Here is a 14,954-nt window from a genome sequence, read left to right as displayed (position 1 = left end):
TATATTATTTGAAGGGTATTGCTAATGTAAAAGTCAAAAAAGATATGTAGCAATTTTTTTATTTTACCTTTATTTAATTAGGCAAGTCAGTTAAGAACAAATTCTTATTTTCAATGACGGCCTAGGAACAGTGGGTTAACTGCCTGTTCAGGGGCAGAACGACAGATTTGTACCTTGTCAGCTTGGGGGTTTGAACTTGCAACCTTCCGCTTACTAGTCCAACGCTCTAACCACTAGGCTACCCTGCCGCCAGTGTTTTGTTGTTGTTATGACCGCTAACCACGTCCAATAGCCTAGGTTTTGTTTCCTTTTGTAATAGGCCCAATTAGTGATCGTGTATATTATGATGCTATAATGAGAGGAAACACTACAATAGCACTGAATACCTAGCCTTTTTTAATTAGTTACAGTCTGTTCAACCAAGATGGTCCCCTCAGCAACAATTGTCACAGTATGTTAAGTGACAGTCACTTAAGTATGACAATTGGGTACTTTTCCCACCACGCCAATGCAGTAAAAGACATCATTTGATTGTGCTTTCCTGTCAATTTTGTAACATGCTATCGACTGACTGGCCTAGCCTATATAGACATTCCGATCAAGAACAGAGCGTTCTTCATTGTCATGGATGTGTTTTTAGCTGTGCACACCTATATCGACACCCTTTTTTTGGACACGATAGCCAAACGTCGGTTTAAATAGCTATTTTGTTTTGTGGTTGTACTGTGAATCGAAGTGCAGGCAACACTCAGACCAAAACACAGGTTATGGATAGGTCTAATACAGAAAAATCAGTCACCATAATGAATATAGGCAAAATGACACTTTCAGGTTTTATATGGGTCTTGATAACCGGCTACTTCGTCACATTTGCTCTATTTCAATTGAGGACCAGCAATGGAGGGTTTTCTCCTTTTAAACATGATCTTGACCCAAATGGGATTCCAACTCAAAGCCACCATATGCCAACACCATGGAGTAGATTACTTTAATGGGTCACACTACCACTCCAGGCTAGCAGTATGACTGCTGTTTGACCACACCGCGAGAGTCTTTGACTTGGGCGATGTCTGAATGCAAAGTTAGGTGTTATATAATTCTCCTCGTCTTTTTCAGTGCATGGATGCGTGTTAAATGGATGTGCAAAACCCGTGTAATTTTGTCATATATGCGGAAACCGTAGCCTAGTCAATGAAGCATCATGTAACAATATATTGGCACACTTCACATAGACTGTGGGTAAGAAATGAAACCTAGCAGTTGGCCAGTTGGCTGGTTTAACAATCTGCTTTTCTGGTGGCCAATTTGACCTGTTGAACAAATGCAATTGGATGGGGGCTCTACTTTTTAAGGTCTCTGATGGGTTGATTTGTCATTTTGTTACCGGATAATTGTCTGCTCAGCTGGGGGTCCTCAGCATCGTGGGTAATTTGGCCAGGTTGACCTGTGAGAAAAGCTAGCAGCTAGCAATTTTAGACTAATGGTTTAAGCCATGGTCTAAGCAAAAGTTCACAAGTATGGCCCCTGGGAGTCCTGGGATCCATAAAAAACGAACAAACATTAAGCAAGAGATGAGATGAATCTAGGCCTATATTCTGTATGACTGCCTTTGATTCAACATGTTCGTGTTGCAAAATCATTGTGCAAAGTGCGGAAAACCACTGTAAGCCTCAATCTCGCAGTGTGATTTAATTTAACACAATGTGTGTTTATAAGAAGGAAAATGTTTGTAAAGAGTTTAAACTGAGCAGTACATAAGTAGTTGCCTCCTTATATGACACATTGTTGAAGAAAAAATGTCAAATTAAATCATGCTAATAGATTGAGGTTTATGGTGTTTTTTTGCACTTTGCACCATGATTTTGCACCACGAAAAGGCCGCCCTCTGTGTTTTAGCAAGGCTAAGTGCAAAAGTAGCTAATATAGATTTTTTGTGTCCCTCCCCACACCTGGCCCAGACCTGTTGTCCAGGATAGACCTGGACGAACTCATGAAGAAGGACGAACCTCCGCTCAATTTCCCCAAGACGCTTGAAGAGTTTGAGTATGCCTTCAACGAGCGTAAGTCATATCATTTATATTCTGTATGTATGGATTATTCTATCCCAGGTGGAGGCCTGGTGTGTTTGGCTCTTAATATTCCCCCAGTGGCCTCTCCCCCTCCTCCTTTCTTTCTCCTGCACTGCTCTCTCCTCTCTCTCTCTCTCTGTCACAGTCTCTCTCTCTGTCACAGTCTCTGCTGACTGTGTGGCTGTACTGTGGCTGAGGACATGTTGTGTACTATACGGCCTGTCAGTAACCTACTCAGCCTTGCGCTCAATCTGACGGAGGATTTGCATAACCTGGCCTAAGAACAGGCCCGGGCTGCCACTTCTGAGGAGCCTGCCTGGGTGTCTTTCTTCACTCTCCTCTCCAAGAATATAATTTCTATTCAAACTAAAGTCCCTCCGGCTCAGCGCTGCCATGACTGTACGGTATTCTTCACTCCAGCAGCAAAGTTAGCCTACGTCTATATAGTGTAAAAAGAAATATGACCATGAAATGAATATATAGGAGGCTGTGTACAGTTGATACAGGTATCTTAATTATAAAGATGATGGCTTCATCACAGTAGCCCTCCGGTTTTTCATTACTGGAAATCCAAGGTTATGTACACCTAATTAAGCGCCAAAATCGAGAACGGCATGCTAATTATGCCAGAAAAGGGGAGAAAAGTTGCGGAAACGTAATCCTCTGAGAGGCCGTGTTGTGGAGGCGATGGAGCTGAACTCTCGTATACACACAAGCACGTATGCGCGCGCGCACACACACACACACACACACACACACACACCGTTGTTTAGTAGATCTCTCCTCTGTCCACCGTGAATGTATAATTGATTTCTTCAAGGTACATTTCTGCGGACGCCTTTTTAAACCGACCCCCCCCCCCCGGTGCACATCTCTTAGGCACAAGCTAGCTATTAGTTCTCCGTGTTGACAAACTGGCTTTTCGGTGCTAAATGTTGTCTAACAGCTAACGATGAAAGCAAAATGTTGTAAGGTCGGGCGAGTAAGCAGTGTAAGATTTATCACACGATAACCGGTTGTAAAAGTGGTGCAATTTAGGGAGAGATGAAAATGCTTATGCCATCTTTTATCTTAACGTGATGCTTTTTTGGGGGGGGGGTTGGGGTTTGCCGTCGCGGAAAAATTGAGAAAGTATGAGACCCTCCGGCTATTTGGGTTGTGTACTTTTGAGTTTTTCAGCGTTATGCGTTTTGCAGTCGTTAAGAGGTCACAATTAAATTGAACACTGTTTTGTGCTTTATGTTGCCGTGTCAACGGAAGGATAGATGGCCTCATTGTAAACCTCTGTATTTGGAGGCATTAAACCGACGCAGGGATAATTGTTTAGCATGAAAAAGCTACTAGTCTTGAATTGCTCTCTCCCTCATCACATTATTCTCTGCTTGTTCCTCATTTGGCTGTTATTGTAAAATGATCCTGGGCTATGAAAATAAACACAGGTGTTAAAAAGTTCTCCCCTGTAAACTATGAATTTGTGTTTGTATCCCTAGTTTCCACCCAATGATTCAACCACTTTTGCCCGTAATATAACTCCTAATGCACATACACTGCACCCAGTCACTCCCCGCTTGGCTAGGCCTGGTAGAGAGCGGTGGCATTGGAGTTGCCAGGGTCAATGAGAGTGAATGCTGATTGGCTGCCATTCAAAGCCCAGCCTCAAAGGCAGCGTGAGGAACAGTTGTGGTGTTCTCTCTCTCTCTCCTCCTCACATCTCAGGTGGATGTGGCTACAGAGAAATGTGACGAGGCCAGAACGAGGAGAAAAAAAGGGAGAGAGCGAGAGATAAAGAAGGAATGAGAAGGATAGAGAGTTTACGCCACACCTGCTGTCTGGGCCTGAGCTGCCAGACGTCCCAGAAGGCCGTTGGACTCGTGACTGGAAAGAGCGCTCCGTATCCCCGGGCCTTGTACCTGCCAGATATGGGGGGGGGGCGGCGAAGCCACAAACGCGGCGAAGCCACAAACGCTTTTAATTGCGTGGAGGGAGAGAGGTGCAGAAAAGCATGGGGCTCAGTTTGAACGGAAGGTCAAAGCTAGTTTGCTTCTTTTGACAGGGCGGAACTACTTCAGCATGTCCGTACGGAGGTAGAAACCTAACACCAGATTTTCCCCCCTCTCCTACCGCTGCTCCACGCCTCACACTATCATTAGCTTTCCTGACATAATTAAGCGGCAGTCGGTTTGAACAGCGTTTTAGTTTTCCCTGACTTTCGGGAACCTGAGGAATTGGTCCAGCGTTTTCCTTCCAGACCCTTCGGCCATGCATGTTCCAAACACAGTTGAACGCTTATAGTTGAGGCCGGTTCCATTTGGAATGGCTACTGGGATTGATTAATTGATAGTCAGCCCATGAATTTGAAACTGCCTGCTATTTTCTCCGAGGATTTTTCAATTTGTAAGTTATGTTCCAATTTGTTTGCTAGATTGACCCCTACCCCGGCACAGAAACACTTGAGATACTGAAAGAAGTTTCCCCACTTCTCCCCCCTGGACAGGGTTTCAAACAGTCTCAGTGATTGGCCTCGATTAACTTTGTTTCTGTCTGTCCTTCCATCTTTCTCTTTGTCTGCCTGTCTTTCTGTCTACCTGTCGGTTCTTGTCTGTACGTCTCTCTGTTTGTCCCTCTGTCGGTCTCTCCATCTCTCTGTGCCTCTCTCCCTCGGTCTGTCTGCCTATCAGAGGGCAGGTTGAGGCACACCACGACGGGCGAGGCGTATGCGTTCAACGCCCGGGAGGATCTCCACAGGTGGAACCAGAAACGCTACGAGGCCCTGGGAGAGGTAGGTACTGTTGCTGCTCATCCCCAGTCGTCATCCCTCTCTACCTCTTGTCTATCGATCATCAGGGCGTACGTCATATTGTCATTTTTTACTTTTGTTTTTACTGAAAAATATCAGTTTTATTATAGGATAGGAAGTTCATTACAACAACACGGAAGAGGAAAGCAATGGATCCCTGAATTTGAATAAGTAAATGAGAGAATAGATCCCTGCCATTTTGTATTATTAAGGGCAAAACTTTGATGTTGATTTTGTTGTATCTGTGCTCCCCAGATCGAATAATTCTAATTTGATTCAGAGCGGTATTGAACACACAAGCACCGCGCACACACCATGTCACATGACTGTGTGTGTTCTTTTATTTCTCTGAGTTGTCTTCTGTTTGGCTCTGCCTGGCACATCTCTTGAGAGTGATGTGTGTTTGTGGGCACGGTGGTTGGCAGGACGTGGTGGATCCTCCTTGGCAGCAGTGGTTGACGCCTGTCTTTTTGTGTGTGTGTGTGTGTGTGTGTGTGTGTTGTTTTGAGTGATCAAGCCCTGATTTATAACTGGCTCAGCGTTCTTGCTGTTTACACCTTCACATTCAAAACACCCTTAATCCCACCAGGCCCTCGACACTTTCACTGCTGTAGCAGGTGTGTGTGTGTGTGTGTGTGTGTGTGTGTGTGTATCCTACAGAGTCGGTAAGTATTCTGGTATATGGAGACGCAGCTGCACAGAGCTCATATGTCACACAATGTAGGCCTACTGTATATCGCCACACCTGCAATAACATCTGCTAAAGATGTGTAAGTGACCAATACAATTGTATTTGATATCCGCTTGTCAGGATTACCAGCCTGAAGGCTAGGTTAGCCCCTGACAGACGGACGGGACTGACGCACTGACTGACGTGCGATGTACCCGTCACACCTCACCCAAAAGTTCCCTTTGCGTTCACTCTATCTCAACCCATGCAATATGCCTGAGCTAATCCCAAACCAATGCATTTCTTTGGTAAACATTTTGTTTCATTTGCAACCCTGCTATTTTGCTTTTAATTGTTCCCTGCGTCCTTTCAAGTTCAAAGCGAAAGATGGACTCTTTGGTGGGATTACCTGTGTGTTTCATTTCTAATCCAGGTACGTCCTTTGTGAACTAGCCTTTTGTTGAAGGCTCCCTTTCTCCTGCTGTTATCTCGCCAGCATCTGAAACGCTGGAAGCAAACATTTTGGAGTAGTCCCGAGAACAGTCATTTAAACTTCCTGAACTCACATCAGGCACAGGCCCAGACGTTTAGTCAATTCGTTATGGAGCTAATACGGTGTTGACATTCTGTGGTTTAAAAGAGGCGGCGTCTCGTTCATTGAGAACGTAAAGCCTTTGCCGATGGTGAAGCTAGCGGTGATAACGAGATATTGGAGTAGAGTTACAGAGAGTTGCGTGGCTTTTGTTGGTTAGGACTCCTGTGTGTGTGTGTGAGAGTGATCAGGCCTGGGGTAATTCAAGGTTTAGAGGTGAGCGCAAAAAAATCCGGCAGCTGAGAGCCCTCGTTCACAACAATGGCCGTCCTGAAGCATGCATGCCCTCGATCAACCAATCGCCTTGGAGTGGGTGCACTACCCAATATGCATTGTGCAGGGGTGGAAAGGGAAGCAAGGAGATGTTATGCCCTTCCATGACTGTCCCTGGGGTTGGGGGTGTATGAGCAAGAGAGCGCCCACCCAACCCGCATGGGTGGGGGCTAGCATCATCTCTCTCTTTCTGTCTCTCTCTCTCTGTGTCTCTCCCTCACTCTCTCTGTCTCTCTCTGCCTCTGTCTCTCTCGCTCTCCCTCCCTCCCTCTCTTCGGTGGCCCTGCCAGTCTTCAGAGCAGAGCTAGCTATGACAGTGCAGTGCTAGGGAGAAATGGCGGCCACATTGTGAGAGGCATCACAGCACCAGATGTCCAATTTGCACTTCAGCCTCGTCTGAATGGGCGGACGATGTCTCGATGGCCGGCATGGAGGAAAGATTCGCAGCTGGGGTTGAATGCAGGGGCATTGCATTGTGGGCCCAGATTTTAATAATTATTCTCTTTTATTTATATATTTTACAGCTAAATGCGAAGATCTTTCCAAGGAGCACAAATCCTTCACTGTACTCTGCAAGAACGGGTTTTTATGATGTCCCAGTTTGTGGTGAATTAGCATATTGAATTGAGTTGTTTGAAAACCTCTGAATACCAGCCTAACGAAGCCAATATTTTAAGGTGCTGTTTGTTGAATAAACTGCTATTGTGTTGATCCCTGTGGGTACGTGGGGGTGTGTGTGTGTGTGTGTGCACGCGTGCGTGCGTGTGTGAGAGCGGCAGAAGCGTCACATCTGTTCTCCCTGTTTGGATAAGACCTTGTACAGCGATTAAAGGCTGTTTGTTCTGGTATCTGTGAGTGGCGTGTGTGAAAGCCCTGGTCTTCTCTGCATGTTGTCAGCCAGATTAAACCTAATGCATGAAAAAGCCTCCATCGGCCAGGGAACAGGGGCAAGAGCATCCCCGCTCTGACGTCTCCATTAGTACGACAGGAACCCAGGCAGCATCGCTACGCAGCGCCAGGCTACGCTGCACACACAGGCACGGCGGGGGACGGTATGCTAGTTATATTCCCATCGTCATTTAGTGCTGATCGTTGTTTCAAAGGAGATGTATTTTATTTGACCGTTGAGTGAACCACAACCTGGTAGTGAACTGAAGCTAGTTGAAGCCCAGCAGAGCGATCCCCTTCCCCTCAGCCTCAGCCTCACCCGTTCTGTCCTGGTGTTGATATTGACTGGAAAACAGAGAGAGATGGAGGCATTAACTTACTGTGTGTGTGTGTGTGTGGGGGGGGGGGGGCTCTGGGGGCTGCGGGGGAAATTGAAACGCCTGCCTCGTGCTCAGTCAGCCGATCCACGTTCTCCCCGTGTTAATATTTCCCACTATTGTCTTAGCCGAACCTGCTACACACACACACACACACACACACACACACACGAATGAGAGATCATTGTTTGATCTGCATCATTGAACGCTATCTAGTACCCCTTGGAGCTGTGTCTGTCTATTTCAGCGTGTGTGTGTGTGTGTATGCATGCACACTTCTGCAGTTCTTCATAAGCTATTGTTCGTGAGTGTGTGTGTGTTCCAGGATTACCTTTGCGGTTATGTGTGTGTTTGGGTGCGCGTTCTTGCATGCCTGTGTGTGTAGAATCAGGGTGACCTGGGCCCTGTAGGGCTCAGTGAAAGTGTAATTGTTGCTGTAAGTGATAGTTCCCCCTGATAGATGACAAGCATGATGCCAGGCCCAGATGGAGCTGAATTAAGCTGTTAATAAATGAGGATTTTTCTCCCCACCTCCCTGCATCTGTGGAATGACACACACACACACACACACACACACACACACACAATATTCTAATGAACCTGGGCCCAGCCAGATGGCTGTATTGTGAAGATCTCTCTCTCTTTGTGTGTTTCGCTCTCTCTCTCCCTCTGCCGTGTGTATCGTTGGCTCAGCCCTTTATACAGTAGAGCCAGTTTTGCGAAGACGAGCTCAAAGCTACTAGTTAACACCAGTGGGTCCTGTGTGTGCTGTACATGCAGTTGAATTGATCGAATGAACAGTACATGCTGATTTAATCCGCAATCTGGTGTTTTATATCGTCACGAGTATGGTCATGTTACCTTTTCAAAGGAGTGTAGAACTGATGTGTAATGATGAAACGGACACCTTCACCCACCCGGGAGGAAGCGGTAGGCCTCTGCTCTACTGTATACCCGTGAGCGAGATGGGGAAGCAGGGCGTGCGATGGCAACGGCGAGCCCACACACCCCTATCAGTCACGGACGTTTTGTTTTGGAAGTTAAGAGGATCCCTCTAAAGAGGAGCAAAATGGCAGCTGTCTCTCTTGATTTATCGCATCTCATCACTCCTCGAACCCCACAGCGCGGCTGGTAGAGAGGGAGGGAGTGAGGGTAGGTGGGGAAGGGAGGAGAGCCTAAGCACAGGCAGCCACGGCGCCGTACTTTAAAAGTGAATTATCCCTCGGCCGGCTTCTGAGGTAACACCTGAGGTGGTCATTAGACTGCCATTAAGGAGTGCAGCGCGGCACAGTGCGTAGCCTGAGAGGAGGGAGAGAGGGAGAGGGAAGTGAGATGAGCCTCCATGCAGACACCCCCCCCCTCTCCCTCCCTCTCTCCGGAGAACAAACTTCCCCCAGATACAGGCAGACACAACACAGGGACCTTGTGGGAATTGCTTCGGGAGTGCATCAGCTTTGTTCTTCCATATACCCCACTGATAAAAAGACGAGGCGGGAGGGGGCTGAAGTAAGACAACAATTGACTCTATTTTAAATCTCAGCCTGATGTTAGACAAGCCAACCCTTAAAATAAACACACTTCTTCCTTTTGCTCTCTTCTCCTGTAGCTTTGCTTTACTGCTGCCGTTGTCTTTTTGTTGTTGTTTGGGGATTTTCTTCATCTTTTTCTATTCTTCCGTAAAGAAGAAGCGTTTCTTTTCCGGGCCCTGTCACTGTAACCATGCCGAGCTCTCCTCACTTTCATTATATAAACAGCTTTGATATCGTCGCCGTGTGCCTCCTCTCTGCATAAGTGGCTTTTAGAGAGAGCTTCGGACCCGCCTGCTCTCGTGTGTGTCTCTCTCGCTCTTTCTCCTTCGTTCCCTCTCTGTCTCTCTCTCTTTTTGGGAAGTGTGGCGGTAGAGCGATACTTAAACCAGCCAGTTTCAGTCAATAGGGCACTCTCCCATTCCTCAGGTCCACATCGCTAGCCACCACTGGACAGAGCAGGGCAGGCCTGCTCCAAAGCCAGGGCTTTTGAGCTACGGTCAGACCCGGGGTAACTTCCCCCCCATGTCAGTTGTAACTAGGTTTGCAAAGGGAGGGTATTTTACTGGAAACTTTACAAGTTTACCAGTAAACTACCAGAATGTTGGTTTCTTTCAAGGATTTTATGTAACCCATCACAAGACATCTAGTGGCCCTTTTGGGTACTTCAGATGATCACAGGCGTCTGTAATTATCTCTGGCCCTCTGTGTGGCATCATCACATGTAAAATATATGAAATGATTGAATTAGATGATTTTTAAATAAAAATGAGAATGACAAAGCTGTAAAACATTATCCGAAATATCAACCATTAATTTAGGTAATACCAGTTCTGTTTAATATCAGGGTTTCTGCATGAAATGTCCTTTATATTTTTGTACACATTATCAATATGTATTTGTTGTCAATATTCTGGCATCAAACTGTTGGTGGCAGTTGTGAAAAAAGTAAATAGTTGGACAAGCTGCAGAGGTAATAATGCCATTGTTGATTAGGTGCTTTTTTTCATGAATTAAGCTATTTTCTATTGAACCATATGGTATAGCTACTATAACTGTATGGACAATATGGACACAGATAAAATAAATGAATAAAATATGTGAATAATTGTTTAAAAAAAATATCCAAGTATAAATTACGATAGATTGCCGTAGATTTTCTGTTAATTACCAAAATTGCTGAAGATTGTAACCCTAGTTGTAACCCTCATCCCCACCTCCCTTGTCCGGGGCAACACTCACCCCCCTCCTCTCCCACCTATCCCCCCCACCCCCGTTATCTAGTTGTAACCCTCATCCCCACCTCTCCCCCACCTCCCTTGTCCGGGGCAACACTCACCCCTCCTCTCTCACCTATCCCCTCCTCTCCCACCTATCCCCTCCTCCTCTCCCCCACCCCCATGTCCGGTGGATCATCTCCTTATCACCTCGAGAGGTCAGCTGGACCAAGCATGACTGGAGTAATCAGAGCATTACACAATGTGGGAGGTCTGGATTCTACCCCCCCCTCTCTCTTTCATCCCTCTCTATCTGAGGAAGGCCCTCCCCTGTTAGTTTGAAGAGGGTTTTTCCACCAGGTTAGTTTACAAACAGATCGACTTACCGACACAGTGGTCTTCATTAAGGCCTTAACTGGGGGGGGGGGGGGGCAGTAGAGAGAAGAGAAGGGTAGGAGAGGTGCCTATCGCTCGCCCACTCAGTGAAAAGCGCTTGGTCAAGGCCAGTCACCCACTCCCTCCCTCCCTCCAATCTCAGCTGTCTACCGCAGTGGGAGCTGTCACCGGCCACACACATGCTCCCTAGGATTACCCCCCCACAGACTGATCCCTCCTGTAAACCCTTCCTTCCTCTCCTCCTGGTTCCTGGGGCACCGTGGGGTACGTCACCACATCACTTCCCCTAAAACGAACCACATAGGCCCCCAGAGAAAGGGAGACGGAAGGGTCTGTTGAGAAACGACTGGCCTTGATAATGAGTAGAGACCTTGATGTGGAGGTGGTGACCGCCACGCTGCTTTCAGAGACATGTGGAGACACCATCCAACTGATGTCCCAGGTTCAACGGGGTCAGGGGTAGATGCGTCTTCCTCCTCATCTTCCTCGCCACACTTGGCCACGCTGTCATTTTTGCCACGGCGAGTAGTTTAAGTAATACCGGCAGCATGTCTAAATTTGACAGTTGGGCTGTTTTTTGGGGGGGGCATCAGCCAAATGTCCCCAATCCCCGTCAGTGTTGAGTGCACCCCCACTATCATAATCAACCTCAGCAGCACCAGCCCCAGACAGACACATCTCCAGGGAGAGAGAGAGACAGAACCACTTAGCACTCCTCCACTACCTGCAGGGCCAGGCCTTTCATTATAAGACTAATAACACTGTGTTAATGATGTGACAAAGTGCTGTAGCTTATGCCGCTGATCGGCTGCAGAGAGAGATGGCTGAGGCCCACGCGGTGATGGAAGCCATTTTCTCGTAGTAGTGACGTTTCTTGTAGTGTGTGTGTGTGGTGGTTGGTTAACAGCTCCCATCAGCATATGATATTTTGACTCTGTAACCATGTCATCTAAGTTGACCATGTTGCCAGCAGCATACCACCCTGCATCCCTCTGCTGGCTTGCCTCTGAAGCAAAGCAAGATGGTTCCTGGTCGGTCCCTGGATGGGAGACCAGATGCTGCTGGAAGTGGTGTTGGACGGTCTCCAAAACAATATTCCAAATACCCCAGGGCAGTAATAAGGGACGTTGCCCTGTGTCGAGAGCCGTCTTTCGGATGGGACGTTAAACGGGTGTCCTGCCACTCTGTGGTCACTAAAGATCCCATGGCACTTATCGTAAGAGTAGGGGTGTTAACCCCGGTGTCCTGTCTAAATTCCCAAGCTGTCACTCAGACCATCATGGTCACCTAATCATCCCCAGGTCCCAATTGGCTCATTCATCTCCCCTCCTCTCCCCTGTAACTATTCCCCAGGTCATTGCTGTAAATGAGAATGTGTTCTCAGTCATCTTACCTTGTAAAATAATAAATAAGGGTAAAATAAATTAAAAAGTCCTCTGTGGGGTTTGTTATTTTGGGCTTGTGTGTGGACTCCCTCTCTCGTTCATCCGGGCCTGGAGTGATACTGATCTCAGAGCTGTGCTTCCTCATCTGACTCCAATCAGCAAGCCCCTGTATCCTGACCCTGGGCCTGTCTGTCAACCTGAACAAAGACCTCTGTGTACCGGCGGACGGACACACGCGAAACAGCACATCTACACTAATGCTTCATGCACGCGCTGCCTACATAGGCGTGCACACACACACACGCTTCCAGTCCACTTCCCCCACCTCCCCATTCCTTCTCTTTTTCCACATCAGATGGTTTTCAGGCCACCTGAGGCACTGAACAAATAATGTAGCACAAATGAAATTTCCTGCTTGGGTTATTGATGCCATTAAAAACTTGCATATTGAGTTTCGCAATCATTTTAGTCTTCGTCGGGGAGCCTGACATTCAGTGAATTAGCTGATGTTAGCCACAGCTATATCTCTTAGCGTTCGGAGCGTTCCTCATCTAGCGGGTCAAATGGTCAAATCTGTCATCTCATTTGGCCTGTCCGCCAGGCCTGCGATTGGCTAATCCCTCCTAATCGTATCTCACGGCATCATTTGTCCATAATGTGTTTCTTTAGACACATAATCAGGTCAGCGATGACTTTCTTTAGGCTTTAAAAGAGCATGTGGCTATAATGATTGGTTTTAGCCTTTTCCCTCTGACTTTGCTTCGATGAGACTGTGGGCTTTGAATGCTGAACTTCTAGGTATTGGTTTAACTCTGTGCAATGTTGGATCCTGTGACCGTACCATACGGCTATCTAGTAGTTTTGGCGTATGGGTGTACTATGTTGTATTCTACTGATGTAAATAGGTTGAAGTACCTAGGCAACAGTGTGACAGTGGTCACTCAGTTTGTGTGTGACTGTGTGTCTCAGGGCTCAGACCTGACACGCTCTGCCTCCACGGCGCCCCATCTCTCCCTCCCAGCCCCTTGGTCTCCTGCGCGGCTCCAGGGAGTCCGGCTAAAGTGAACACAAACACAGAGGACAGGGAGGGACCTGACTCTGACCTGTCCAGCTGTTCCTGTGGTCACAGCAGACGTCCCCCAGGCGCCACAGACCTCACCAACACAATGCCACACCACACCCCCCTTGTCCTCGCCCACCCGGCTTGGGCCACTCGACCACATTGCTGCACCTCCATGCCAGGCTGGGCACGTCTGATAAACACCTCCAGTAATACCCCACAAACCCCCACAGCTGAGACATCATCATCATCATCCGCTACAAACATGCCAAAACACGACCGGCAGAAAGTTTTTTCCTCTCCTCATCCCTCTCTCAAACGCTTCCAAACCAAACGACGCCACAAAAGCCCTTGTGTTTTCAGCTGCCCGAGGAGTCCGAACGGGAGGGAGAGAGAAAGGGGAGGAGACAGGGTTAAAAAAGAAAGAAAGTTGTTGATGTCATTGAACCATGAAACCGTTGTCCTGGGGTTGAAATTGCACTGTATACAAGTTCCTCGGTGCTGTGGCTGGGAGGATAAACATGTCTTGCATCAGCTTGGTGCTTGTGTCACAGATTTCCTCCCTTGGCTTCCATTCCCTCTATACCGGGACTGCTCTGAGCTCCAAGATCACGGCTCGTCCAACTCCGAACACACTAAAACTGGCACTTTTACTGAAACGTTGATTAATGTGCACTGTCCCTGCAAAAAAAAAATTATAAACTCAAACTTTCAATTAGCTCACACATACAGTACTGCCTGTCTGTCTAGGGGCCAAATACACTGACTATACACTGTGTACACGAACCAAGTAAAAGTACATGATTCCTCACTCAAGCTGCATGCTGTTCTTAATGTGTTTCTGTACATGGATTTGGAAGTGACATCAACATGAGGTGTGTACCGCAAACTGTGCCGTTGTTGTGTTCGTTGCAAATAAAGATTATTATTTTTTATTTTTTTCAGATTATCACTCGTTATGTTTACCAACTGCTGGAGACAAAGTGCAACCTGACAAAGGAAATCGTGCCGGTAAGTATTTGCGAGTGAACAAAAAAAAACCCGAGGCTTTCAGGCCTTTAAAGATTATAGGGGATATTAAACGTGAAAGTTGACGTAAATGCGTCGGCTTCCGAGAATGATTATGATGTTGAGTGTCCCGCGGGAAAAAACTAGGATCGGATGAGAAGGAAATACGCCTTTTGATTTCGCTCTCTTTGTCCAAAAGTGTCTCCTCAACAAACAAACTGTATTTGTGACACGTCGTCTCCAGAGTCAGGAAAGGCTGTTGCTTAATCTGTTTTGCATTCAAATGCTCTCAAAAGGGACTTGATTCCCTGTTTACTGGACCATTCTAGCATTCTAGCTCTCTGCTCATCCCAACATTCAACACAGGCTTGACTCCCCCCCACCCCCGTTGCTCTTCGTTTCTGAGGAAGATTGGTCCTTTTCCTCTTAGCATTTCTCTCCCTGTTCATAGTGAATGTTTACGACCTCTGTTGTTCTGGCGCAGGGAGGAGCCGTTAACGGCGCTAACAACCTATAAATCACCGCGCTAACCCAGTTTTTTATTACACCTGTACACTTTTACACTCTGCCTGCCCTATTTATCTCATTATTCCGCCGGAATATCGTACTGTTCCGTGGGTGTGTGGTAGTGGTGGGTCCGTCCACCTGCCTCGAGTTGAACTTGTGACCGCAGATTTTAAGCAGATTAACCAGGGC

The 14,954-nt window shown here is 47.1% G+C and overlaps 1 protein-coding gene across 8 annotated transcripts in view; it reads left to right on the top strand.

Moving 5' to 3' along the window:
- arb2a (ARB2 cotranscriptional regulator A) overlaps nucleotides 1-14,954 on the top strand; it is a 214,691-nt gene that overhangs the window by 3,061 nt on the left and 196,676 nt on the right. For 7 of the 8 annotated variants that reach the window (XM_029677429.2, XM_029677424.2, XM_029677431.2 and 4 more), the window contains exons 3-5: nucleotides 1,959-2,060; nucleotides 4,748-4,848; nucleotides 14,196-14,261. In XM_029677429.2, the coding sequence (XP_029533289.2) occupies nucleotides 1,959-2,060; nucleotides 4,748-4,848; nucleotides 14,196-14,261 (269 nt within the window). The remainder of the gene's footprint in view (nucleotides 1-1,958; nucleotides 2,061-4,747; nucleotides 4,849-14,195; nucleotides 14,262-14,954) is intronic. The other variant, XM_065026495.1, reaches the window with a different exon arrangement.

The sequence above is a fragment of the Oncorhynchus nerka genome, linkage group LG13 (genome assembly GCF_034236695.1).
Source record: "Oncorhynchus nerka isolate Pitt River linkage group LG13, Oner_Uvic_2.0, whole genome shotgun sequence".
Lineage (NCBI taxonomy): Eukaryota > Metazoa > Chordata > Actinopteri > Salmoniformes > Salmonidae > Oncorhynchus > Oncorhynchus nerka.
The sequence above is the reverse complement of the archived record's forward strand: the minus strand, read 5'-3'. Positions and strand labels throughout refer to the sequence as shown.